At 53.8% G+C, this 26050-nt stretch overlaps 1 protein-coding gene across 1 annotated transcript; it reads left to right on the top strand.

The window, feature by feature from the left end:
- Nucleotides 1–1423: 1423 nt before the first annotated feature.
- Tmem201 (transmembrane protein 201) lies at nucleotides 1424–25132 on the top strand. The gene is made up of 11 exons (XM_051172161.1): nucleotides 1424–1642; nucleotides 8191–8311; nucleotides 8908–9099; nucleotides 9909–10085; nucleotides 11339–11688; nucleotides 12123–12326; nucleotides 17262–17494; nucleotides 21458–21529; nucleotides 22129–22422; nucleotides 23059–23187; nucleotides 24643–25132. Exons 1-11 carry the CDS (start codon nucleotides 1530–1532, stop codon nucleotides 24738–24740), a joined length of 1983 nt encoding a protein of 660 aa, XP_051028118.1. The 5' UTR covers nucleotides 1424–1529; the 3' UTR covers nucleotides 24741–25132.
- The last annotated feature ends 918 nt before the right edge of the window (nucleotides 25133–26050 follow it).

Below are 26050 nucleotides of genomic sequence, written 5' to 3'. Positions count from 1 at the left end.
GCCCCTGTGATTTCACATTGGTTTCCTTCCCTCAGCCTGCTTCCTCCTGCCTGCCAGCGAATGCACATCCGTGGTTGTGCATGAACTAGCAACAGAAGCAAGAGGTTACAGTGACCCCTCAGTGCATCATTGGCCAGAGACATAGATCTTAAAAGCACTCATTAAACAGGCGTAATGGTGCACGCTTGTAATCCAGCACTCCGGAGGCAGAAGCAAGCAGATCGCTGTGAGTTCGAGGCCAGCCTGGTCTACAAGTGAGGCCAGGACAGCCAAGGCTACACAGAGAAACCTTGTCTCGAAAAACCAAAAAAAAAAAAAAAAAGCTCTCATAAAGTTGTGTGTGTTGGGGTTCCACAGACATAACGTAATTAGATAAACTTATTTTGAGACAGAGTCTCTGTCTCTCTGTCTCTCTGTCTCTCTGTCTTTCTCTCTGTCTCTCCCCCGCCACCCCCCCTCGTGTGTGTGCCCGTGTGTGTGTGTGTGTGTGTGTGTGTGTATCTGTGTCTTGGAACTCACTATGTAGACCAGGCTGGCCTCGAACTCACAGAACTCAGCCTTTCTCTGCCTCCCTAGTGCTGGGACTAAAGGCATGCCCGTCCTGATATAAATATTTCCTGCTAAGATTTTATTTCTTATTTTTTCAATTAGGCCTCACTAGTCGCCCTTAGATTGCCTGGTGACCTTGGAACTCACTGTATAGACGAGACTGGCCTCAGATTTACAGATATACACCTACCTCCGCTGAGATAAATGCGGGCAGCAGCACCAAGCCTCAGTGAGTTTTTCTTGATCAGAAATTTAGCTCACAAAAATGCTGAACCACTCCTATACAGTGCCTTTTCCCTCGGGATCACTCCTTGAGGTAATTTATTTCAAGTGCATAGGCTCAGGCTTCATCAAACTTAACAACTTTGAAAATCCTACATTTGAATTAAAAAAAAAAAAAAAATCACCTCTTCCGGGCCAATACCACGAGCTCAGCCATTCTTTCTAATGGCTGCATTATGTTCTGAAACATGACTATCCTGTCATTATTTAACCTCGTTCCCATCTTTAGATGTTTGTGTTTGCGCAAGCTAATTTTCAACCACTGTGGCTTCTGGAGCAGGACAGGCTGGCTTTGGCCCGACGCCAGGAAAACAGGACTAGCAGGAGGAAAGCCTTGGCAAGCTTTGGCACAGGATAGCAGGACCAAGCCCACTCTTGCTTATCGCGGCGAGATGCAAAATGCACGCATGCGCAGGCAGCAGGCCCGGGAGGGACTCCCATCGGCTCTAGAGCGTGGCTTCCCACTCCCGCCGCTGGAGGACGCGACCGAGCCAGCGCCGAGCGCTTCCGCCGGCGCCCCGCCCACCCTGGCTCTTCCCGTGCGGCGATTGGCTGCGCGGTGGGTGCGCGCCGAGTCAAGGGGCGGGTCCGCGCCGCCTACAAAGCAGCGAAGGTCACGGCGCGAGCAGGAGCGCGCGGGCCGCCGGGAGTCCGTTCTGCGGCCCGTGCCCCCAGCCCACCGACCCCGCCCGGGAGCCATGGAGGGAGTGAGCGCGCTGCTGGCCAGCTACCCCACCGCCGGCCTGGCGGGCGGCCTGGGGATCACGGCGTGCGCTGCCGCCGGCGTGCTGCTCTACCGGATCGCGCGGAGGTGAGTGCGCGCCCCGCTGCACGCGGCCGGGGCCGCCGCCCCGCCCCCGCGAGGCCACGGCTGAGTCCCCCCGGGGCCGATCGGGCCTGCTTGAGGATGCGCGACACCCTTTCTGCGCTTCCTCCACCCTTTCCCTCGCCCCCTAAAAACCTCGTCCGGGGTCAGTCTCCGAGCGAGGCTGGGGGAGGGGGCTGCCAGCTTGCTCCTCCCTTCGAGGCCTGCGCCCCTGGCTGTACTGCTCTGCTGGGCCTCTGCAGGCCATCGGTTAGGGTGATAAGACCCAGTGGCACTTGATGGCCCTCATGCGATGACAATAACCACTCCTCACAGAAGCTTCCCCCCGGGTGAAGCCTTCGAGCTGAATGCTTACAAGAGGCACGTGTGAACAGTAGCAGCCTCAGGCAGGAACCTGCGCTCCACACATTTAGGGAACTTGTCCACTCAGGTGAATCTCTGTACTCCTTGGACACCTGTCTGGGGTGGGCTTGGGGGCAGTACCGTGCCCTGCCATGGCTCAGAGATCACACAGACCTCTGTTCTCAAAGCTGGCTGTGGACATTAGCCTCCACGGTCAAACCCCGAAGTGAATGGCCTCTACAGCAGGGTGAAGGAATCGCCCACCTGATGACATTTCCTGAGGCCAGGAGCATATGTGCGTTTATGAGATCTCTTGGGGACAGCCAGGGATGTGCAAAGCTCGGGACTTGACCCTAGTCTCTTCTGGGCAACAAGGGGCTGTGGTTTGATCTCCTGGCAGCCTGGCTGATGGGTCGGCTTCCTTGACCCTGCTTTTGTCCTGAAATTGAAGACAGGCAAAGGGCCTTTCTAAGGAGGGAGAGGAAGTCCGCTGTGTCTGGAGGAGGGGGCCACATCTCAAGGGGACTGAGAAAGTGCCTGGGTTTGTTGTTTGTTTGTTTATTTATTTGGTTTTTGGTTTTTTGAGACAGGGTTTCTCTGTAGCTTTGACTATCCTGGACTTGCTCTGTAGACCAGGCTGGCCTCGAACTCACAGAGATCCGACTGCCTCTGCCTCCCGAGTGCTGGGATTAAAGGGGTGCACCACCACTGCCCGGCAACTGCCTGATTCTTAAGGATCTCACCCCAAGCTTGTTCCCACTCAGGAACAGGAAGTGGGTGTGGGGGTAGGGGGCGCTCTAAGATCAGGCAACCCAAAGCAATCTTTCTTTACCTGGAGCTAGGGGAGAGCCTGGCCAGTCTGTTACTGTCCCAAGCAGAGCTTACCCAGAGCTGGGTTCCTCCTGGATATCACTGCTTCTCTTCTCAGCCCAGGATAGGACGAGTGGCCACGACTGGGTCACCCTTTCCTGTACTGCCAGTGAGGGTCTTGCCTCTGCTGGAGGCAGGAACCTAGAGCCTTGGGGCACGCACTCCTGCAGTGGGAGCCAAAAGCCCCTTCATGCCATTTCCGTGCTCATTCCACACTGTCAAGGTAAAGTGTTTGGACCACTACTGCTCATTGGCCAGAGTGTGGTGCTGCGTTTCGTCTGGAGGTAGATTGGCCACTCACAATTCTGAAGTAAGACTGACTGAGCAAGAAGCCGCAGCTTGCCCTTGCCTAGCAGAGACTGCTGGGGCAGGCCAGGATCGGCTGTGCTGGAGAGTGGTGTTGAATAAATTGGAAGAGGGCTACAAGGAGTTGGTTTTGGAAGGCCACTTGGTGGAGCGGGTGTTTTCTGGTCAGCCCTTCCTGTGTTTTTAAAGGTGGCCAAAGTGGTTGCTGACAAGTCCTCTAGAGCCCAAACCCAGTCACTCGAGGAGTTTTCTTGTCCCGGTCACTGTTAATAATGAGAGCAGCCGTTGTTCCTGTACAGGTGACACAGGCTGCTGAGTACCTATAATTAAGCGGCAGCTCCAATGAGGCAGGCACTGCCACTCTCATCCATTTTACAGCTGGGGAAACAAAGCCTGGAGGACTGCCCTGCCTCACACCCACACTGCCATGCCCGCCACGTGGCTTCTCTGTACCAGTAGTCCTGGGGTAGAGGTCCCACATCTATCTTGTGCCACCACAGTTCTTCATGCTGCTGCCCAGGTGTGTCGTGCCCTTTGTACAAGCACCTGGGATTCACCCCTTACTAGTGCATCTCAGCACCTGTCACTTTCCTCCCTGCACAGCCTGTGGCATCTGTCGGTGTTGACTGTGAAGGACAGCCTCCTTTCAGATGTATAACAGAGCCTGTCCTAGCATTCAGAGCCCCGTTGCTCCTGGGTCTGGGCTGAGCTACCCGCTCCAGCTCAGTAGATGCCACTTTCTGTGCACATTTTATGTGACCCTCTCCTGCCTTCTGCCCTGCTGCTGAGAGCACCTGTTTCTGTGGGACAGCATGGGCCCTGTGTGTTAGCTGGCCAATCCTGTGGCATCTGCTGCCAGCTATTCTGGATTGTCATTCTTGTGTCCCAGGCAAGGCGGTGCATTTTGCTCACTTGTCATCTGTGAAAGCCTTGCATGGTGCTCAATGGACGGAGTGGGTAATGTGTCCGTCCCGGGCTGGCTCTGTTCCCCAAAGGATCAGCTTTGGGGTTCTCTGCTGTTGTGGATGGCGTTTCTGCTGTGACATTAGGCTGGAGATCTGGAGCTCCTTGGTCCAGGCTGTGCAGAGTCGCAGTTGAGCACTGCCACAGCCACTGAAGCCCAAGATGTGCCTTCTTGAACTCTTCCTGTTAGGTGAGGTCACACTTGGACAAGCAGAGAAGGGACATCCTGTGAAACAGAGCTTTCCCTAGACCCTGAGGGAACCAGGCCTGGCTCTGACAGGCTATGCTTAAGGAGAGATAGGCACACTGGCCCCCCACAGACTCAGAGCACTCCAGGAACTGAGCCTTTCCAGTGTCTTCTGTTTGACATCGCATTGGCCTCGACTGGTTCCTGGGCTAAGGAACTTGAAGTAATCCATCTATGCTGAGGTGGTGTGGGGCAGGAGTTTTTGCTCTTCCTGAATGTCCTGGGCTGATGGAGAAAACATAGCAGAAGCAGGTGTTCATTATTCCTGCTGTGTGTGCTTGAAGCTCATGCAGGGGGTACCAGGCATGCAGTTGCCCCTGGCCCCTTCTCAGGATCCATCTGCCATAGCTCCCTCAGGTTCCCTCTGGCATCCAAGAGTTCAGTGTCACAGTGACCAGCTGGAGAAGTGGCTTCCAGGTCCTTCACTCAGCCATGGCAATGAATATGGCCTGGGCTTGGTCATGGGTTGAGATGCTGTCCTCTGCAGAGTCACCTTCCTTCCCTGCATTAAAGGGATATACCGCCTTTAATCCCAGCACTCAGGAGACAGAGGCAGGCGGATCGCTGTGAGTTCGAGGCCAGCCTGGTCTACAAAGCGAGTCCAGGACAGCTAAGGCTACCAAAAAAAAAAAAAAAGAGGGAGGGGGGGATATACCATCTTACCACCTCCACCTAATTCCTCAAAATGTGATTTGTCATAGAATTGAGATTGCTGCCTTGAGGAAAAGTGGGCCAAGGTATTTGTCAGGGAAGCAAAGGGGCTTTCCCTAAACAATAACTGGATGAGTCTGAGGTCAGGACTGCCCAGCCTACCCTGGGGACAGTGTTAGAACTGTAAAGTGCCTGCTGGGACTGTTTGCATTTTCTTTTCTTTCTTTCTTTCTTTTTTTTTTTTTTTTTTTTTTTTTTTTTTTTTTTTTGTTTTGTTTTGTTTTTCGAGACAGGGTTTCTCTGTGTAGCCTTGGCCATCCTGGACTCACTTTGTAGACCAGGCTGGCCTCGAACTCACAGCGATCCGCCTGCCTCTGCCTCCCGAGTGCTAGGACTAAAGGCGTGCGCCACCACACCCAGCCTCTGTTTGCATTTTCACCTACCCTTTCATACCTCATGGTTGGTGCTAGGTCTAGATTGTGGGCCAGCTGCCCTGCTTCTGCCCACATAGCTTTGGGCTGTCTCTGTAGGAGGTAGTGTCTAGTATAGAGATCCTACCTGGCCATGGTGGACAATGGCTGCCCTGGCTGCAGAGGAAACCTCCCCCACCCCACCCCAGCGCCTGCCCTTGGCAAAGATTAGCCTCTGGCTTTAGGGGAGGATGAATCCCCCGCCTTCCGCTTCCAGAGCAGGCCTTTTGCAGAAGCCATTTCCCTAGCAACAGAGCTGGAGACCCAGCGTGGGAATGAGGGCTTCCTGGGTGGGATGGGCTTCCTGGCCGACTTGTCACCCTAGAGCCACAGTCCCTGCTTACCTGTCTTTGGTCCCATCAAATTGAACAGGGCTAGGAGCCCCAGGGGTAGGTGGATGCTTTGTCTCAGCCTTGGGGCAGAGGAGAAGGCATCCTGCCCAGGTACCAGCTCTGAGGTCTGCCTCATGCATAATTACAAAGAGGCCTGGAAAGACGTACAAATTACCACAAAGTAAGGGCTTGATTGCCCAGGAATGCCAGGCACACAGGCACCCAGCAGAGCACATTTCCAAATCCCCAGCCACAACTGGGGCTGCAGTGTCCTGCATTCCTCTTTCGGTAAAGCTGTCCAGTACCAGGCAGTAGCAAAGTCATTTGAGAAATGAGGATTAAAATGAAGCTTTTAAGAGATGGAGTGACCCTAGGAGCCAAGGCACAAGGTACCCTGCCTTGGGTGTGGTCCTTAGGCTTTGCCTGTGGGCTCTGTGCTGCTGGCGAGGTGTGAAGGTTCTTGGTGGGCTTGCTTGTGTTTTATTGTTGTTTTTAAACTCTGTATGTGTGGGGGCGGTGGGTGTGCATAAATGCAGGTGCTTATGGAGGCCAGCGGCATCAGATTCCTGGAGCTGGAGTTATAGGCAGTTTTGAGCCGCTAGAAGTGGGTGCTGGATCCAGTCTTAAGGCCCTGTGCTGGAGTAGTGAGTGTCTTAACTGCTGAGCCATTTCTCCAGCATGCCTTGCTGCTATTTAAGTGGGTAGGCCAGAACTCAGGGAGAAGGAAGTGTGAGGCTGGGCTGCTAAAAGCACCAGCGCTCCCCATCATGGTCATTTATTGACATTGACGAGGCCAGAGCACTGCTCAATACTTCCCAAGAGCAAAGCCCAGTGAGGGAGGTGTGCTTATCCCCAGCTCCCAGGATTCTTTCCTTAACCTGGAAGGCAGTGGAGCTGCTAGCCAGTCAGAGTGGGCAGAGTCAGGAGCGAAAGCCCCACTTCCAAGGCTGACCTCCCTCCTGGCCTCCTGACTAGATGGCCCTTTGCTTTTTGTTTGTGTGTTTGGCTGTTGGTTGGTTGGTCTGTTTTGTTTTGTTGTTGTTGTTGTTGTTTCAAGACAGGGTTTCTCAGCCGGGCGTGGTGGCGCACGCCTTTAATCCCAGCACTCGGGAGGCAGAGGCAGGCGGATCGCTGTGAGTTCGAGGCGAGCCTGGCCTACAAAGAGAGTCCAGGACAGCCAAGGCTACACAGAGAAACCCTGTCTCGAAAAACAAAAAAACAAACAAACAAACAACAACAACAAAAAAAAGACAGGGTTTCTCTGGGTATCCTTGGCTGTCCTGGACTCACTTTGTAGACCAGGCTGGCCTCGAACTCACAGCAATCTGCCCGCCTCTGCCTCCCGAGTGCTGGGATTAAAGGCATGCGCCACCACTGCCCAGCTTAGATGACCCTTTCCATTCCAAGACTCCTGTGTCTTGTCACTGCCTCCTCGTGACATGCAGAAGCAGTCAGGTGTGTCTTACATGCTGAGTTGGACAAATGGAAACCTCCTGGGCACACAGTCATAAGCCTCCATAGCCAGGAACCCTCTCTTTCAGGATGCAAAGGCCAGAGAGTCATGCCATCTGTGTGTGGTGGCTCCCTCTGCTCAGGTCTCAGCGGTGCCCCTGAACTAGACATGGCCTCTGAGTGAGGACAGAGCAAAAGGGCTAGGCCAGGATGCCAGGGCTCCACAGCTGCTGCCTTCATCCTTTTTGTTTCTAGAGTCCTGGGGCTGGGTTTGCTGGCCATTTGCTGTGTGCCCCCCGTAGTGCTGCACAGATAGATCCCCAGCATCTGGGCCAGGATTAGCCTGCAGCCACGCTGGTTGTGTGGCCAACGAAGCCCACTGTGGGCCTGCCCCCCGCCCCCTTTCTCCAAAAGGCTGGGTCCTAGCTGAGCAGCTGTGACTTGTCCCTGCTCCTGTCACCAGGCCCTGCCCTTGGCTCGCTCTCCTCTAGGGGTTTTTTCTGAGGACAGAAAGCTTCCTTTAGTCTTAGAACACAGCTTCTGCTCACAAGGGATGAAAGGTCCCAAGCGTCATCTCTCTTGGCCCATTGGTTAGCTAGCCCTGAGCTTATGCCACCGCCCTCCCCACTGTCTGAGACCCAGGACATGGGGGGGCTGATGGCCCTGGGTTCCCAGGTGGGTGCTCCAGAGCCTACAGAGCTTGTGAGTCTCCAGCTGCCTCCTGCAAAGTACTTTGTCAGTTACGGTCATCCTAGGACAACACAGCATCTGAGGCTCTCTCCTCCCTCCACCGCCTCTGGCTGGGCCTTCATCTCCTTCACGGATGCCACTTCCTGTTCTTCAATGGTCTAACACCTCATAGTAGTCTTCCAGACTAACCCTGCTGACCTTGGTCCACAGGAGGAAGCCAACGCATACAGTGGTCAACTGCTGGTTCTGCAACCACGATACACTGGTGCCCTATGGGAACCGCAACTGCTGGGACTGCCCCCACTGTGAGCAGTACAACGGCTTCCAAGAGGTACGGGCTGGCGGTGGGTGGACAGTGCTAAGGCTGCTTCTGAGCCAGCCTGAAGCTCAGCCTTGCACGCCACTGTCTTCTAACTGTAGTCCTGGCACCGTGTCTCCCTTTGAGGAAAAAGAACAGGTGCAGGGAACTGTGGCCACTTGTCCCATCTCACCACAACAGGTGGCAAGCTTGGGGTTCAAGTCAAGAGCAGGGCATGTCTTCTGTAGCCTCGGTCTACAGATATTAAGTACTCAGCTTTGTGGATGGTTTGTTCTCTGTCTCAGTCCTGACTGCCCAGCCCCCATAAACAGTATGTGAGCATCTTGAGTGTAGCTTTTCCTGAGACTTAGTAACACGGGCAGCCAACTACAGGCTCAGTGAGTCCTCAGTGTGGGTCTAAGGGACAAAGTGGAGGGGGCACCCCAGGGCCTGTCCTGCTGTGCATGCTGGGTGGCTTCTTAGCACCTAGATTTTGGGGGTTCCACATGAGGCAGCATCAGAAGGAACGGTGCTGTTGCTTTGTGTAAGGAAAGCCAGGGTATGGTTGTCTGGAGTCTGGAACCTTCCTGAGTGGGCCCCCACTGACCAGGAGTTCCTACCTTCCCCAGAATGGTGACTATAACAAGCCCATCCCAGCACAGTACATGGAGCACCTGAACCACGTGAGCAGTGTGCCCAGTCCCCGTGACCCTGCACAGCCGCAGCAGTGGGTGAGCAGCCAGGTCCTGCTGTGCCGGAGGTGCAGCCACCACCAGACCACCAAGATCAAGCAGCTGGCTGCTTTCACACCACGTGAGGAGGTGAGCGTGCATGGCTGGGTAGAGCCAGCCCTCTGGCTGGCTGTTCACCTCTTGCCACCCCACATTCCAGGCTGTGTGGCTTCCTTCTCAGCTGGAGCTGAGCTTGCTCTCACTGTGGTCTTGTAGCCCCTGGGTGAACGCCCTGGAAATCAGAGCCTGCCAGGCCAGAGGGGTTTATCCCTCAGGAGAGGGAGGTAGAGACCTTGAGTTCCAGCTGCAGCTTTAGGGGCTGCATGCATCCTAGCCTCGTTCGCTAGTCTACCCTGCCTAGCATGCTGTCCTGGGAGGAGTAAAGGCAGATCCCACCTGGGCCCCAGAGATGCCTACAAAAGAGAGAGGGACCAGGAATGAGCTAGGAGGCCAAGAGGGAGAGCCGTCAAGATGGCTCAGAGGGCAAAGACACTTACTTGATTATCTGAGTTTGATTCCTGGGCTGCACACGGTAGAAAGAGAAAACAAACTCCCACAAATTATCCTCTGACCTCCACATACACGCTCATGTACGTACACTATATAAATGAATAAATGCTATTTACAAAGAGGCCATGAGGGAAAGATTGCGGCCAAGTGACTTTCCTGTTTACCCCAGCAAGAGATGACACTAGCAGCAGCCGCCGCCGCCGCCACCACCACCGCCCCCGTACCCCGTCCCATACACCAGCTGTACCTTACTGCATCCCTGAGGGAGCAAGGGATGGGACTCTGCTCCTAGGAGCTTGGATCACCATTTGCACAGGCAGGGTTGGAGTCTGAACCCAGTTCCTAGCTGTAACGCAGGCCGTGTCTCCCCCTCACCCCCCCTCCCCCAGGGCCGGTATGATGAGGAGATCGAGGTGTACCGCCACCACTTGGAGCAGATGTATAAGCTGTGCCGCCCCTGCCAGGCCGCTGTTGAGTACTACATCAAGCACCAGAACCGCCAGCTGCGGGCCCTGCTTCTCAGCCACCAGCTGCGGCGTCGGGAGGCTGACCAGGCCCATGGGCAGGTCTGAGGCCACGGGACATTTGAGTGTTGAGTCTGTGTGGGTGATGCTCTCAGAGCTGGGGCACAGTGCAGCATGCCAAGACTCCAGTTCTGGGAAACAGTTGCCTGGTGACCCTTTAGTGTCATCAGCTGGAGGGATCTTCGTAAGAGTGACTAGGATCACGATGTGGCTGTCATATTCCTTAGCCTGGTTTGCGGTTGCCCTGCCGACCCTTCCACTTGTGAGACACCGTTGTGCTTACTCCTTGAGGCAGCCTCGTGATGTTAGGTACCGTGGCTCCTGGTCACAGCTGTGGGAACCAAGGATGGGGGACTGAGATGGTTGCAAGGGGCTACGCGTGTGATTCACAACAAAGCAGGGGTTCAGACCCAGGCACATGTGGCTAAAATTAACTCTAGTTTTGTTACAGTGGGTAAACAAATAGTCTGGGTTTTGTTTTTGTTTGTTTTAAGATTATATTTATTATTTATACAGTATCCTGCCCACCCCAAGACAGCACCAGATCTCATTACAGATGGTCATGAGCCACCAAGTGATTGCTGGGAATTGAATTCTGGACATTTGGAAGAGCAGACGGTGTTCTTAACCTCTGAGCCATCTCTTCAGCCCAGTAGTCTGGGTTTTTTAAAAATAATAAGTCCAGACAGGGGACTTGTCTGCATGCAAAAGCTTAAGTCAGAATAGCAAATGTGTTGAGAGTGAGAATCCCCCCACAAGCTGCTCCACACTGTGTCTGAGAGGTGGCCTGGGTTGTACACCAGCTGTGTCATTTCCGTCCTGTAGCTCGCTGCTGACCATTTGGCTATTTTACCTCTGTGCCTACTCTCCTATGTCTGTTCAGTAGGACAGGCGATCCCTGTCATCAGACCTCAGACCCCTAGTTCTTATTCTAGCTTTCTGGTTTCCAATCTGAGTAACTTATTAGCAAGAAAATTTAAATGAGCTTTTGCCAGAGTTGTCTGCATATCTTACTGGCATTCCAATTAAGTGTAATAGGAAGTTCTGGTGAAAACATGGCAAAGTGATTGAAAGATTTGGAAGCACAAAGTGACTGATGTGTAGAAAGGTTTCTCTAAAGGAGAAGGAGCAGAGACCCGCCACAGTGAGGCAGTAGCTTAGCACTGAGCATCAAAGGAAGGGCGTAGGAGGAGGACCGCTGGGTATCGGGACTTGGCCAGCATCCCACAGGGTGAGCATAGGGGTAGCCATTGGTGGCTTTCTGGCTTCTCACTGACCCATCTCTCCCTCCCCAGAGCTTCAGTTCCTCGGCAGTGAAGGCTCCACTCCAGGTCATCCTGCTCCGTGCCCTGGCCTTCCTGGCCTGTGCCTTCTTGCTGTCCACTACACTGTATGGCCCCAGCGAACCCTTCACCCCAGGGGCTGCCCTGCCCCCAGCCCTACCTCCTGGGGGCAACAGTTCTGCTGCCTCAGACAACACCACTACTCAAGCAGAGGGCTGGCAGCAGCTGCTGGGCCTGTTGCCTGAGCATGCCACAGAGAAGCTACATGAAGCCTGGGCCTTTGGGCAAAGCCACCAGACCGGCATTGTGGCCATGGGCCTGCTCACCTGCCTCCTGGCCATGCTGCTCGCTGGCCGTATCAGGTGTGTTGTGGGGCCTGGCGACTGGGTGGGCAGAGGTCTGCACGTGGCACGCCGCCTGGGTGTGGGAACCAGGAGGTCTGGGTGGTCTTCTGCTCTGTGCTGAATTCCATGCAGCTAGAAAACGTGTCCAAGTTCTCCAGGGGCCAGGAGGACAATGCAGGACCGAAAACAACAGTGACGCTGAGCCAGCTGGCCACTTGCCCTCTGCCGCTGGGCCCAGTCACCTCACACATCCCTCTAAAGTCAGAGTAACAAGCTGTGGAAACTCAAGTGAGGGCAGTTTCCTGCCTTGGTTCCCAGGCTAGGTGATGGGCGGCTATGAGTCAGGCTGGCCTCAGACCCTCTGCTGGTCTCGCTGGCCTCTCCCTCTGGTGACAGGGCTCAGGGGTTCTGTATGCCCACTGGGTACACACTCACCTTGATTTCTCCAGCAGGCTCCGCCGGATTGATGCCTTCTCTACCTGTCTCTGGGCCGTGCTGCTGGGGCTGCACCTGACAGAGCAGTATCTTCAGGCTGCCTCGCCCAGCTGGCTAGACACACTCAAGTTCAGTACCACGTCCCTGTGCTGCCTGGTGGGCTTCACTGCTGCTGTGGCTACAAGGAAAACGACAGGCTCACGGAGATTCCGGCCCCGAAGGTCAGAGAAGCAGCAGTGACTGTGGGGGGAGGACAGGTGATGAAACAGCCCAGGGCTTGGCCCCGCCCCCTGAAGTAGGCAACTCTGTCTTTTCTTAGCCACCCCACTCCCACCCCCTTAGCAGAGCCTTGAGTTCATGCTTTTATTTCCTAGCACCACCAAGCCCCCGCCTCCCAGGCTTGATGTTCCCCAGGTGCCCTGTAATTGCTCACACTCCCACCTCTCTGGCTTAAGACCCTTTCGTAGCCCCAGTGACTCAAACTTGGGCAGCTCTCAGATGTCCTGCTTCTGGCCCATGGCTTCCGCTAGCTCCAGCTTTTCTCTGACTGATTCCAAAGGGAAGATGTTGCCTGCCTTCTAGGTCCTTGTCAGTTGCTTGACACTAGCTAGGTGACAAGCCATGGCCTCTCAGTGGTGTGAGCTAAGGACTAAAGCAGAGCTGTCCCCTCATCTCCTGAACCCGACACTCCCTCATTCCTCCTGTGGCTGCACTGCCTCTCGGTGTCTGTCCCAGTCCTGCTTCAAGGCCTCCCTGAGACTCACGCTCCCTCGGGGTCCTTCCCTGGCAGTGGCCAGTACAGCTCTTAGTCCAGCTTGGCCTTGGCTAAGGTTTGTGAGGCAAGCCCCTCCCAAGTAGACAGTCCTTGTGAGCAAACCCTGTAGCCAGCCAGGACTGATCATCCCCGAGGGGACAGGTCGCTGTCACCTTGTCCTCTGGCATCGGAGGCTTCCTTGGATTACTTGTAGAGGGTGCCAAGACTTCTGCCTTCAGATTCTCTGGGGCAGCTGCAGGGCCCATGTGTTCTCCGCCTCAGCCTCCTCTCAGGCACAGCTTCTCAGGATGCCACCCCAAAAGCTGCCATCTTAGGGGAAGGGTCACAAACCAGGCCCTTGCTAGCTGTTTGGGTTTGGACAAACCCCAGTTGTCTCTCAGCTTTGGTAAACCATCTGGAGTGGGAGGAGGTCTCTCTCTAGAGCCGTGGGTGCTGTGGATTTGAGGACCGTGTGAGCTAACACATGGTGACATGCTGGCAGTGAAGGTGATGGCCATGGAAGAAGTCACTGTCTAAGATCCCATCTGGAGCATAGGCAATGCTGTACCCACCTGGCATGCTGCCCTCTGGTGGCTCCAGATTGAACTAACACTCCTTCGCTGCTGTGTCCTGCCGCTTGTCTATTAGCATAGATCCCACTAAGCTGCAGGCTCCTTTACTGGCTGCACCAGAGCCTACGGAGGGCAAAGGCAGATTACACATGAATGAATGTTACATCACATGTGGCCATCGGCTGCTGGGAGTTTGAGGTGGCTGGTCAGTCATCCTTGGAACCCCATGTGAGGCTGGAGAAGCGCCCGTCCCCACTGTGGTAAAGCTGTTCGAGGGTCCTTAAAAACCATTCTATCTATCCTCTGACCCTCCGTTATCAGACAGTAACCTGTGTCTCACTCAGCTTCCATGTGTAGGGAGCCGGAAGGGTCAGGAGACTGGGTTGGTTCCTGGCATTGAAGGGCTTGGCTTGCTCTGGGCAAAGGGTATGAAAGGCCCATCTCTGAGGAGGTGTGGAGGAGCCATGTTGAGATGTGGGCTAGCTGCCTGCTACTGACCTTGTGGAGCTCTTTCTCCCAAGAAACTGGCCTACAGGGGGAAAAGATGTGATAAGTGTTGGGCCTGTGGTTGCGCATCCTCTTAGATGTATTGTGGATGTTAGTCTCAAATCAAAGAGGCTGACAGTATGGTGTTAATTTCTGCATTCTTGGCATTGGATAGAAGCAAGGTGCGTGTGTGTGTGTGTGTGTGTGTGCGTGCGTGCATGTGTGTGTGTGTGTGTTCGCACGTGCATGCGTGCACATTTAAATTATTTATGATACACAGACCCAGCTCTGGCCAGACAGAATCCCTGCTAAGCATGCCGTTTTTGCCTTCTGGAGGGTGTAGAAGGCATGGTGGGGCAAGGGTTCCTGGCCTTTTAAAAAGAGTTTTGTTACGATTTAACATTAATAGTCCTTTATAGTTTTGTTAGTTGGAAAGTGCCAGATTATTCTGGTGTAGCTGTCCATAGCTGAGGAAATGCAGGCACCCTTGGAATGTGGCTTGTTGACTGGGGACCAGCACCAGGCCGTCCCTGGTCAGAGTGGGATCATCCAGGTACATACAGCTGATAATGAAGGAGGGAGGCTGCTGTACTCACCTGGGTTTGGGGTCCCCATGTTGGGCCCAGCAGATGCTCCGTAACACCAGCCCTGGAGCAAACCATTGACCACCCTCCTCCATCCCCTGTCCAGCCCGTCCATCCTGTTGTGTCCTTTATTGCACCCAGTACAAGTCTTGTCGTGTAGTGGAACTGTGATGAATTGTCTAGCGACCCTAACATTGTAACTGCCACTGGCCGTACACGTCATGTTTGAATGCTGTGTTTTCAATAAATGCCTCCTGGGTCTTGCTCATTCCGGTTGGCGCCAGGTACCGCGTCTTTTTTTCTTTAATGATTCTTAAGAAGGGCTTCTGTGTTGAGGTGGGAGGTGGGTGGGTTTGGGGGTGTGCTGCACTTGCACAGGAGTCTGGGGTTGGGAGCAGGTTGGGGAACTGGCAATGACATGGGACGGCTTGGGGGCACAGCTGTTCCCTTGTTTTGCTGCCCAGGGTTTTTCCCATGTGAATAAGCTGATGCTTAAGCAGCCACGCTCTGGATGGGGCTCCGAGGAGTAAGTCTTGAGGCTCCCTCAGGGATGGGTTAGTGAGTTCAGCCTCAGCCTGGTGGCCCTCCTCAGTCAGTGTTCCCAGGGGACAGGAGACAACAGAGTTGGGTTTGAGCTGTAGGCATTTGGGGACCACTCAGTAAAGAAGCATTGGACCCTTACAGAGGAGGTTGCCTCAGGAACTGCCCAGGGCAGCGCAGAGCTGAGCCCCTGCCAGGCTTCACCATTTTTGGGATTCACTCATCTGTTGATGCTGCTTTGTGTCACAGCAAGAGGGAGACAGACCTCCAAAGCCCTCTCTCACCTCCACCTGAGAGAGGCTTCAAAAGCGGCACCAGTTCCCGTGCTCAGTGGCTAGGACCCCAGGGCTAACCATGGTGTGGCCCCAAGGATGGGCAGAGTGGTGAGAATAGGGAAGTGCCAGCAAAGCCCAGCTCAGCTCTTGTTGCTGACGCTAAGGCTAAGGACCAGGAGGACGGGGTTCCTGCCTGGCTAGGACCCTTTCTATGCACGCACTGCCTCCCCCCCACTGCTTGCTGATCCCTGGGGCTACCTACTCCAGGGTCGCTCTTGGCTCCTGGCTGTGGAAAGAACGTGCTCAGGAGGCCTAGTGTAACATCCTGCTGCCACCTGCTGGAAGGGCTCGGCCATGCCTTTGCACCTGCTCTGAGGCTGACTGACAGACACCCTGCCACAACTTCCACCAAATTCTCAGCAAGGCCAGTGTCTCCCCACAAAGGCTCATACACAGTCAAGCATGTGGTACCCAGGTTCCAGCCTCACCTCTGTTCACTCTAAGGTGCCTAAACATGTGTCCCGTGCCCTCCCCCCCCCCCCCCCCGGCCATTCACTGAGGTCCTGACAGACTCAGTTGTAATCCTGAAAGAAAAAAGGTAGACCACCAAGCTTTTTTTTTTTAGTGCTAGAAGTCAAACCCAGACTACACACACACCAAATACTCTACCACTAAGGTAAATCCTATCCCACAAAAAAATCCACTTCTCTGTTTAAGCAGGGCATTCCTCAGAATCTTAGAGTGAGGAGTGGGGCTTCTAACAGCCCCCAAAAGGCAGCTTTGGGAGCAAAGTTAGGGTGCGTCCAAGAATGCCCCTCTGCTGTGCCCTGATTTCCTATGTTCCGCACACACTGAGCTGGAAGTTCAGTCCTTTGCAAGGGACTCGGAAGGTCATCTGATTCTCTGGGCGTTCACCATCTGGTTACATACACTTCTCATAAAACTGAAAGATGGGGAAAGAGGTGATGCGGAACTTGGCTAGCAGTAACCCCCCCCCGCCCCCGCCCCCGAGGCACTGAGCCGTGGTAGCGTGGGTGCCTTAGCCCTTCCACCATGGGGCCTGACCTTGCCAGCCCATCCGTCGGCACAGTGTCTGCTGAGCTCATTTGTCCCTTGGGACTGAGGTAAGGCTGGATACCGGCAGCTCCTTCCAGATGGCAGACTAATGTATTAACTGCCTCTGCCCCTCTCCCCTCTGTAATCGGGTGCCTTAATCAGAAGCATGGTGACTTTCTGGCCTGTGGCCATCAGGTTCTGTTGTGTGATTTGTACCGTTCTCAAGTTAAAGAGACACTGTCACCTTCTGTCTTCCGGGCAGCTTGGTGATCGTTTGGGGTCTTTTCTACGATTTAGTTTGGTGTGTACACTGTAAGAGCCATTTCTGGGAAGCCAGGGCTTGGCTGCCTCCCCCTTTGCTACAGGAGGCATGTTCATGAGGCCCAGCCTCAGGGAGATGTGGCAGCATCTTCTAAAGTCCCAGTCTACTTGGGGACCATCTAGAGTGTCTCTGAGCCCAGCTGCCTCGTTGGGAGCCTCTAGGCAAAGAATGGAAGGCAGCCAGAAGAACCCCAGGTCTGCCGAGCCTCGATGAGTGCCTGGTCTGGGGATAGGAATATTTGCTTCGGGGCCAAAGGGGATTGGCATGAGGCTCGCCAGGGTAACAGTGTCACTTTAATGCCGAGACTTGTAGTAGAGGTAGATTGCAGTGAGCCTAAGGGTTGAAGGGGGCATGCAGGGTGGGGTGGGTCATGCTGGCATCTCCCAGCCACCCGCTCCTAATAAGTGGACAATTGCTCTTTTGCTTTGACTAACGCACGCCTCCTCTGGGATCCCAACTCAGGCCCACCTCACACCCTGGGAGGACCCGGGCCCCATTGTGCAGAGGCTGTCTCTAGAACCTTCCCAGCTCACTCTCCTCCTCTTTGTGTCCCACGGGCCCTTGCAGGTACTTCTCAGGAGACGCTGCCAGCCTTTTCCCTTCCAGCCCCAGCCTGGCCATGCCCTGCCCAAGCATCACAACCTCGCCAGCATCCATGTTTGTCCCCACTCCACCCGGCTTCCTGCCTCTCACCAAGCGGCAGCTCTTCCGCTCTTCCCGCCGGGTCTCGCCCTCCTCGCTGCCAGGCCGTCTCAGTCGTGCCCTCTCCCTGGGAACCATACCTTCTCTGACCCAGACAGGTAAGATCTAGTAAGCATTGATGACAGAAGCCGGCTGGGGACAGCTGAGCCAGAATCCTGTGAGGAAAGATGGCATAATACCAAAGAGATAGTTGGACCGTCAGCTGAGGTTCAGACCCTGCCTCAGAGCCTACTTAGGAGCCACATTGATTAATCATACCCGTTTGTTTCCCTCCCCAGAACACGGGCCTATAGGAGAATGTTCCTCATGGGTGGTTGTGTTGTTTGAAATTATATATTTAAAGGGCTCAAAGGAGGACTAGAGATGAAACTCAGTTGGTAGAGTACTTGCCTGGCATTCACAAGGTTCTGGGTTCAATCCCCAATACTGTTTGGTGCTGTCCACCTGTAAATCCAGCACTCTGGAGGAAGAGAGGTAGGAGGACCAGAGGTTCACGGTCCTCAAATACATAGCCAGTTTGATGCCAGCTTGGGCTGTGTGAGATACTCCACCACCCACCCACCCCAGAAAGTATGGCACCCATTGGGTCTCAGTAAATGACGGTTCACTGAGGTTTTCTTTACCATTTTCCACCTACCTTCCTTTCTTTCCTTTTTAATTTTTTAATTTTTTAAAAAATTTTATGTGCATTGGTATAACAGTGTCAGGTCCCTTGGAACTGGAGTTACACACAACTGTGAGCTGTCATGTGGGTGCTGCGAACTGAACTCGGGTCCTTTGGAAGTGCAGACAGTGCTCTTTACCACTGAGCCATCTCTCCAGCCCCTTCTCTCTTTTTTTCCCAGGGTAATATTTTTATTGATTTCTTTAGGAATTTCATATCATGTGCCCCATCACACTTACTTCCCAGTCTGTCCATATCCATCCCCCAACCCTGGTGACCCACCAAAAAAAAAAAAAAAAAAAAACCTAAAAATAAAAAATTTTAAATAAATTTAAAACACAACCAAGTCCAATTTGTGGAGCATGGTCAGTAGCTGCCCCTCAGACAGATCTGCATCCTTCCCCTTCTGCAGCCCTGCCTGAAGCCGTCCATTGTGGAGAGCTATGCCTCAGCATCATTATCACGCCTTTTCTTTCTTTCTTTTTTTTTTTTTTTTTTTTTTTTTTTTTTTTTTTTTTTGGTTTTTTTGAGTCAGGGTTTCTCTATATAGCCTTGGCTGTTCTAGACGCACTGTGTAGACCAGGCTGGCCTTGAACTCACAGTAATCCACCTGCCTCTGCCTCCCGGGTGCTGGGATTCAAGGCGTGAGCCATTGCGCCCGGCCTTATCACGCCTTTTTAAGTTCCCTTTAGCCGAGTGTGGTGGTGCACACCTTGAATCCCACCACTTGGGAGGCCAGCCTGGTCTACAGAGTGAGTTCAGGACAGAGAAACCCTGTCTCGAAAAATCAAAAAGAAAAAAACCACAAGAGTTCCCTTCAGTGGCTTCCTGTTTAGACTGTTACTTTTTGGCGGGGAGGTCAGGCTGTCACAGAAGCCACCCATGCTCCCCCTTTCTCAGCTGTGCACCTGCAGTCATCAACATCGCTGCCAGAGTAGGTTCCTCACTCTCTACAGTCAGTGGGGCTTGGTGGGGCTTTGGTTGGTTGGGAGGAGGGTTTCAAGGCAAGGTTTCTCTGTGTAGTGCTGGCTGTCCTGGAACTCAGCTCTGTAGACAGGCCTGGCCTCAAGAAATCCACCTGCCTCCCTTTTCCTACCTCTCTTACTAGAAAAGTGTGTATCTGAAGGACAAGGCTTTGGTTTGGTCCAGTTGCATTTGCTGGTTGCTTGCTGTTTGTAGAGCCTGAAGAGGCCAGGTCCCAGCCCTGTCTGGAGGGACACCTTCTTGCCCCTCCCCTTCCTAGTACACCCTCAGGGTTCAAGGCCAGCCCAGGCTACATAGGCAGTTCAAGACCAGTCTTGGCTCCATAGCAGCATCTTGTCAATAGGTAGGTAGGAAGGTGGATGCGTGGATGGGTGCATAGATGACAGATAGATAGAAAAGATAATAATAAGGGACTGGGGCGATGGCTCAACAGTCAGGCCCACACCGTTATTGCGGAGGACCCTGGTTCTGCTGCCAGAGCCCATGTCCTGCCCCCTACGCCTCCCCTTACTCCAGCTTCAAGATATCCAGTACGAAGGTGAAAGGCGGGACTTCCTGTGCAGAAAGCAGTCCGTTTACCTAGCTCCCGGCTCTGCCTCCCACCCACCCAGCTGCCAGTGTGCCTCTCCCCATCTGCTGCTCTTAGGGGTAGAAGTGTGACAAGTTGTTTTACAGTGGGGTTCCTTTCCCCGCCTGTGACACGGGCTAGTTGTGTACACTCTTTGGGGTTGTGAGGATTTACTCTGTGCAGGAAGCTGACAAACCAGGCTTTAGTCTAACCAGGGCACAGAATGGGGCCTTGGGTTCCAACTGGATGTGTGGTTCAGTGATCGAGCACTTACCTAGGCCACATGAGGCCTGAGGCCTTCCTAGAATCTAAAATAATAACAATAGCCAGGCAGTGGTGATGCACACCTCTAATCCCAGCACTTGGGAGACAGAGGCAGGTGGATCTCTGTAAGTTCGAGGCCAGCTCGGTCTACAAAGTAAGTTTTAGAACAGCCAGTGTTACACAGAGAAACCCTATCTCGAAAAATAAACAACAACAATAAAATGAGGCAGTTGTGTCTGGGACTGTGGTGAGAGGAAAAAGGACTGCTTGGCCAAGCACTCAGAGTGGACCTTTGGCCAGAAGTGGCTACTGGTCTTAATCAGAGCGGGGGCGGGGACTCCGCAAACAGTAGAGAAGTCTGCGCCCCGTGTGTCTTCAGCAGCCCAGGGCCCGCAGGACTGACTTCTGTCTCAAGCCCCTTGGGAGAAGAAGGTAGCAGTCCCAGTGACAGGCCTGTTAATAGGCCTCCTCCTGGTTCTTAGGGACAGCAGATCTCTCTGTTGCAGCACAAGGTGGCAGCAGAGTTCTGTGGACCCCTAAATAGTAGTAGTAGGACCCCAGGTCTCCAGGGCAGGAAGGAGGTCCAGGACCAAGTTCTCTGTAGGCCTATGGCTCATACACTAGGAGACCAGGTCTAGAGTTCAGGCACCAGGGTGGGCCTCCTGTCTAGCCCTCTCTCCTCCCTCCCTCCCTCTCTTCTTCTGTCTTTCCCTTTCTCTCTCTCTCTCTTCTCTACACTTGTGCTTCTCTGCTAGATGCTGAAGCCTGCCACTCATGCCCCATAGAGGTCCATCTCCCGCCTTGTGCAGACCTGTTTGGGGGCACTCTGATAGGCATACTTGAGTTGTAGAGCCTTTCCTAGGTATCTGGCCTGACCTCGAGGAGAGGAGGGACCATCGTGGTACTTCAGCTGCCTGCATCTGGGCACTTGGGAGACCATAGAATGCGAGCCAGGACCCTGCCCTAAGGGTATATTTGATTTAGGAAGAGGCAATGTGGGGTGCCCTGTGAGGTCCAGTGGTTTGGGACTAAGAACTGTAGCGCCCCTGAAAAAGAATAGTGGAACTCAAGGTGAGTGAAAAGTGGTGCCTTGGGGCTGGAGAGATGGCTCAGTGGTTAATAGCATGGCTGCTCTTCCAGAGGATGGGGGTTCCATTCCCAGCATCCACAAGGCAGTTCACACACATCCATCTGTAACTCCAGTTTCTGGCAGTCTGCCATCTTCTTCTGGCCTCTGTGGGTACTGCACTCACATGGTACACACACATACATACATACAGACAGACATACAGACATACATACATACATACATACCTACCTACCTCATGCAAGCTAAACACTCATACATGCATAGTGTGGAGCGAGGAATGAGGCAGAGCCTGTGGCCACTGCTGACTTCCTCTGACCTAGTGGAGCTGACAGTGTCTTTATTGGCAAAGTAGTAGTGTTGCATGTGTCTGGATGGCAGTACCTGTTTTCATGAAAACAGGGAGTTAACTGTGTGGCAGGGGTGTAGAGACAGAGAGGGCTCTGGCTTGTCACCCTTGGTTCTGTCTATATTGCGTTTCTCTTTCTGCCCAGACTCAGGATACCTGTTCAGCGGGAGCCGCCCACCGTCTCGGGTATCTCCACCCGGAGAGGTTTCTCTTTCAGGTAAGGAAAATGAGAGCTGGCAGAAGGGGCTGGAAAATTGTTTCCAAGTACCTCTGAAGCTAAGGGCATCTGTATAAGGTTAACTGAGTTTGGGGGCAGTGGACCTGTATTCAAACCCCACCCAGGGCAAGAGACGAACGTGGCTATGTCTAGGCTTCCTCTGATGTGAAGGAGGGCTAGGGTCAGACAATATAATACTGTTCCCACAGATGGAGCCCCAGGGAGGTACCTCCACCCTTACCCCCTGCTCAGGTCCTAGTGGGGCCGGGCCCCTCCTCCTTCAGGTCCCTGCTGAGCTCCTCATTGTCCCCAGCCTGCACTTTACCTTCCTTCACGAGTTAGGGGAAAGCACCAGGTCCAAGAGCCAGGTGGTGCAGGGCGTGGTGGTGCACGCCTTTAATCCCAACACTCAGGAGGCAGAGGCAGGTGGATTACTGTGAGTTCGAGGCCAGCCTGGTCTATAAAGTGATTCCAGGACAGCCAAGGCTACACAGAAAAACCTTGTCCCGGAAAACAAAACAAAACAAAAAAACAAGAGCCAGGTGGCAAATGTAAGTTCAACATACAATCATCGCTGTCGTATTGTCCTCTCTCTGCAGATTACTTTTCTCTGCTGTCGGGCAGCTTCCCCTCCTCCCCTCTCCCTTCCCCAGCACCTTCTGTGGCCAGCTCCATGGCCTCCAGCTCTGGGTCATTGCGCCACCGCAGGCCCCTCATCAGCCCTGCCCGGCTCAACCTGAAAGGGCAGAAACTACTGCTCTTCTCACCCTCTGGGGAAGCACCGAATACCCCCAGCAGCTCGGAAGAACACTCACCACCCAATGGCAGCCTCTTCCTTGAGCCTTCCCAGCTCCCCCAGAGGAACCGCACTCGGGACACAAAGCACACCACTGGTATGTGTGGCCCTGAAACAAGCAGCAGGAGCTGCTACGGGAGCTCTTGACTGATCCCAGAGGGTGTCTGCTGCTGTGGTGGGGGCACCCCCAGTCACTCGTGAGCACTAGCCTGCCCAGTGTGGCTCTGGTGGAGAGTTTTGTCCTTTCGTAAGTGACTTTCAGGTCTTTGTTCACTGGGCCTTGGGAAGCCTGTTTGCCTTCAGCCTGCACTGTTATGAGTGCTTTCATCTGCCTACACCCTCACACACTGCCAGAGCCTTTTTAAAAGTTAACTGCTTAAAGTCTGTTAAAATCCAGACCCTCTTGGGGGGGGGTGTGGCTTTCTTGGGGTCTGTAAGTGCAGGTAGATTTGGCCACATGGGCTAAGTGGTGCTGAGAGGAAGGGGCTAGGCAAGCGGCCCATATCATATCCCTGGAGCCATGCTGCTCCTCAGCCTCATGGCCTCATGGGACTTGCTGGTGCCAGTTAGCATTTACTTGCTGCCTTGACTTCAGCATGGGGTCCAAACAAGGCCCTGGCCCTCTGCCGCTCAAAGGGGGGCAGTTTGGGACTTGGAGGACCTTGTTGTGGGACTACAGCAGAGCTACCGAGGTGTCCCTGGGTACAGTGGGTGCTTGTTCTTCCTTCTGCAGATATGAGGTCGATGCTGACAATAGACAGCGGCCACTCCATCAAGAAAGAGGATGACTCGTCCCAGTCTTCCACCTGTGTGGTAGACACCACCACCAAAGGGTGCTCAGAGGAGACCTCTCTCTGGAAAGGTCTGTGATCCAGGGCTGGGAGAGCTAATCCCCAAGCTCACTTCAGGGGACTACTATCTATGATAAAGAACCTTCTAGAGTGCCACACCTGTGATAACTTAGTTCGTCTCCTCAGCTGCTCTAGCCCCGTGTCAGATGTTCAGTAGCCCTGGGTAGCCCAGGGCTCCTATGCTCGGAGCAGACTTTGGAGCCATCCAGGATGGCTCTGCTCTGGGAAGTCGGAGCCTGCTGGGTTGTGGGCCTGGGAACTCCAAAGGATTCCTGTTGGGCCAGAGTGCCTACCAGCCTCTTGGGTTGATCCTGGCTCCTTGCCTGCTGGATTACTGACAGGCAGGGTGTGAGACCATCAGTGTTAATCCAGTGACATCCGCTGGATGGGAAAGCAGGACACTGGTGGTGGGAGAGACAGGTCAGCCAGTGAAGTTTCCTAATTAGGAGCCAGTGCTGTGCCTGGATCAGATCTGGACTGTGTGGTCTGGTGACTTGGAGGCCGTGATGAAAAGACCTGGAACCTCTAAATGAAAATCCAAAGCATTCTTTTTTACAAATAAAAACTCAGGAGCCAGGTGCTGGGGTGAAAAACCTGCCAGCTCAGAGAAGCAGAGAAAGCACCCAGCTGACCTTCCTACTCAGCTCATGTCAAAAGGAAGGAAGAAAAAGGCTCAAAAGTCTCATTAACTCGGCTGGCAGCCCGAGAAGAAAAGGCCAAAAAACCCAAGGCCAAAGGCTTGGTGGTTCAAAGCTTAAAAAACCCAAGGCCAAGGAGCTAAAGAGCTAAAAAACCAGTCTGCTTCTACACGCCGTCCTAAGTTCCCCTCAACTCAAAGTCCCTCCTACTCTTTAATTCCTGTCAGCTGGTTTCTGGCTCGGCCTCTTGACCTAGGGTTAACGTTACTCAGTCCTGTGAACAGAAAGTTCTTGGATTAAAGGTATGTGCTAGGGCTCAACCATACTAAACAAAAGATAGGTTTTCTTTTAGTTGGTTGGTTGGTTGGGATTTTGTTTTGTTTTGTTTTTTCAAGACAGGGTTTCTCTGTGTAGCCTTAGCTGTCCTGGACTCACTTTGTAGACCAGGCTGGCCTCGAACTCACAGTGATCCACCTGCCTTTGCCTTCCGAGTGCTGGGATTAAAGGCGCCTGGCTCAAAAGACAGTTTTTACAGTTCACAATCTCAGGGATCACAGTGGAATCAAATAATCCTGCAACACTATTTCTTCCTTTGTGACATTGGTGTCTTGATTGCCCACTTGTTCCTGGGTGCAGTCACAGGCAGCCTGACCTGGGGTCCATGGTGTCACATAGGTCCTGGAAAGATAGGCCTTCAGAGAAGCAAAGCTCCAGCCAGGGAGGACTTTGCTGGAGGGAAGACTGGATGTGGCCTAGCTAGCTAGGGTAGAGGGCTTGCCTGGATTAGGGAGCCAGCTTCACTGTTTCTCGCTTTTGTTCTGCCTATAGCTCGTGTGGGCCCCTCCCTGGTCCAGGGCCTCCTGGCTTTGAGTTTGGCTGCCAATGCACTCTTCACCTCAGCCTACCTGTACCAGAGCCTGCGCTGACCACCTGGTTGCCCTTCCAGAGGACAGTGCCCCGTGCGTGCTGCTTCCACCACTGCCGCTCAGACCCTCCCTGAGGGGCTCTGTCTCTGCCTTGACACCAGGGCCCTCAACCTTGTGCGTTGAGTCCCTGACCTCAGGATACCTGCTGTCCCCACAACAGACTGCAGACATCAACTGTGTTTGGTGCTGACACTCTGACCCCGAAGCCAGGGGTCTTTGGCAGGCTGCCCATCCCCAGGGTTATAAGTGCTATTGTACCTGCACCAGGGGCCAGCCTGCCTCTGCCCTACTGCTGCCCAGTGAGTCACATCTTTTTCTGTACTCCGAGATACCAGAGGCCTGCCTCAGAGCCCACCAAGAACCAAGATGAAGAAAGCCCTTGGGAGTAGCACGTGGAGTATCGCCATCCTCACACCTGCCCACTGTGGAGAGCAAGCCTCCTGGAGCAGGCTGGGCAGCTGTGGATCCTGAGTGTTCGCCCTCCCCTGACTCCTGCCTCACATACCTGTTTTGTGACTTTCCCAGCAAGTAGCTCTGTTACCTTGAGAACACCAGAGCCACCCTGGCCCATCAGTTCCCCGTGAGCTGCACAATTCAGATGAGACTGGACCTTTCCCACACCCAGATCCCTTTCTCCTGAGGCCCTTCTATCTTCTCCTTTATCCTGCCCCCGTCTGTGTCCCGCGTGGCCTCTGGCTCCAGGCCGCCTCAGTTGACTGCCCTGCTGAGGACACTGCAGGCTTGCTGGAACAGGTCCTGTCCCGTGAGGAAGAAGGAAGAACTGTTTTAAGTGGCCCTTTTGTTGGTGTGGGGCCATGTGTGCCTGTGGGGGTCAGTCCCATTCTCTCATCCCAGGCCTTGGCCCCAGGTGTGTGTGTGTCTGTCTGTCTGTCTTTTTGTGTGTCTTTGTGTTGCATCCCTTGGGGTTTGTTGTGGGGGAGGGGCATGGGGCAGAGAGGGTCTTCACTGTCATTCAGGGATAAAGTTTAACTTTATTTTTTTATACATCTTTTGCCAGGTAAGGCTTGTGCTTTGAGACAGATGCCTCCTACTCACCCTGCCAGGAGGTGGTTTCTTAAGCTCCGGGTGCTTTTTTTACCTTAGGGAAGGAGACCTGACTTAACCTCTACAAGCTGTCCTGAGCTCTGATGCGCCTAGGCTGTCTCACACCCCAGTACATGGACAGTTGGGTCAGGGCAGTGTCAGGCCTCCATGAATCCAGCTGCCACCAGAGTTTCCAGCTCGGAGGTAGCACCTCTTGGTCTGGATTTGTACAGTGGGTGCATCAGGTTTTTAAATTTTATTTCCTG

Source organism: Acomys russatus, chromosome 29 (genome assembly GCF_903995435.1).
Source record: "Acomys russatus chromosome 29, mAcoRus1.1, whole genome shotgun sequence".
In the NCBI taxonomy this organism is placed as follows: Eukaryota; Metazoa; Chordata; class Mammalia; order Rodentia; family Muridae; genus Acomys; species Acomys russatus.
Note: the sequence above shows the minus strand (reverse complement) of the source record. Positions and strands in the feature narration are given on the sequence as shown.

What these genes read in the sequence shown, in the direction of transcription:
- Tmem201 (XM_051172161.1), top strand. Translation starts at nt 1,530, where the DNA reads ATGGAGGGAGTGAGCGCGCTGCTGGCCAGCTACCCCACCGCCGGCCTG. An exon ending in CTCTACCGGATCGCGCGGAG is followed by an intron (nt 1,643 to 8,190) that starts GTGAGTGCGCGC and finishes CTTGGTCCACAG; the next exon opens with GAGGAAGCCAACGCATACAG. An exon ending in AGTACAACGGCTTCCAAGAG is followed by an intron (nt 8,312 to 8,907) that starts GTACGGGCTGGC and finishes TACCTTCCCCAG; the next exon opens with AATGGTGACTATAACAAGCC.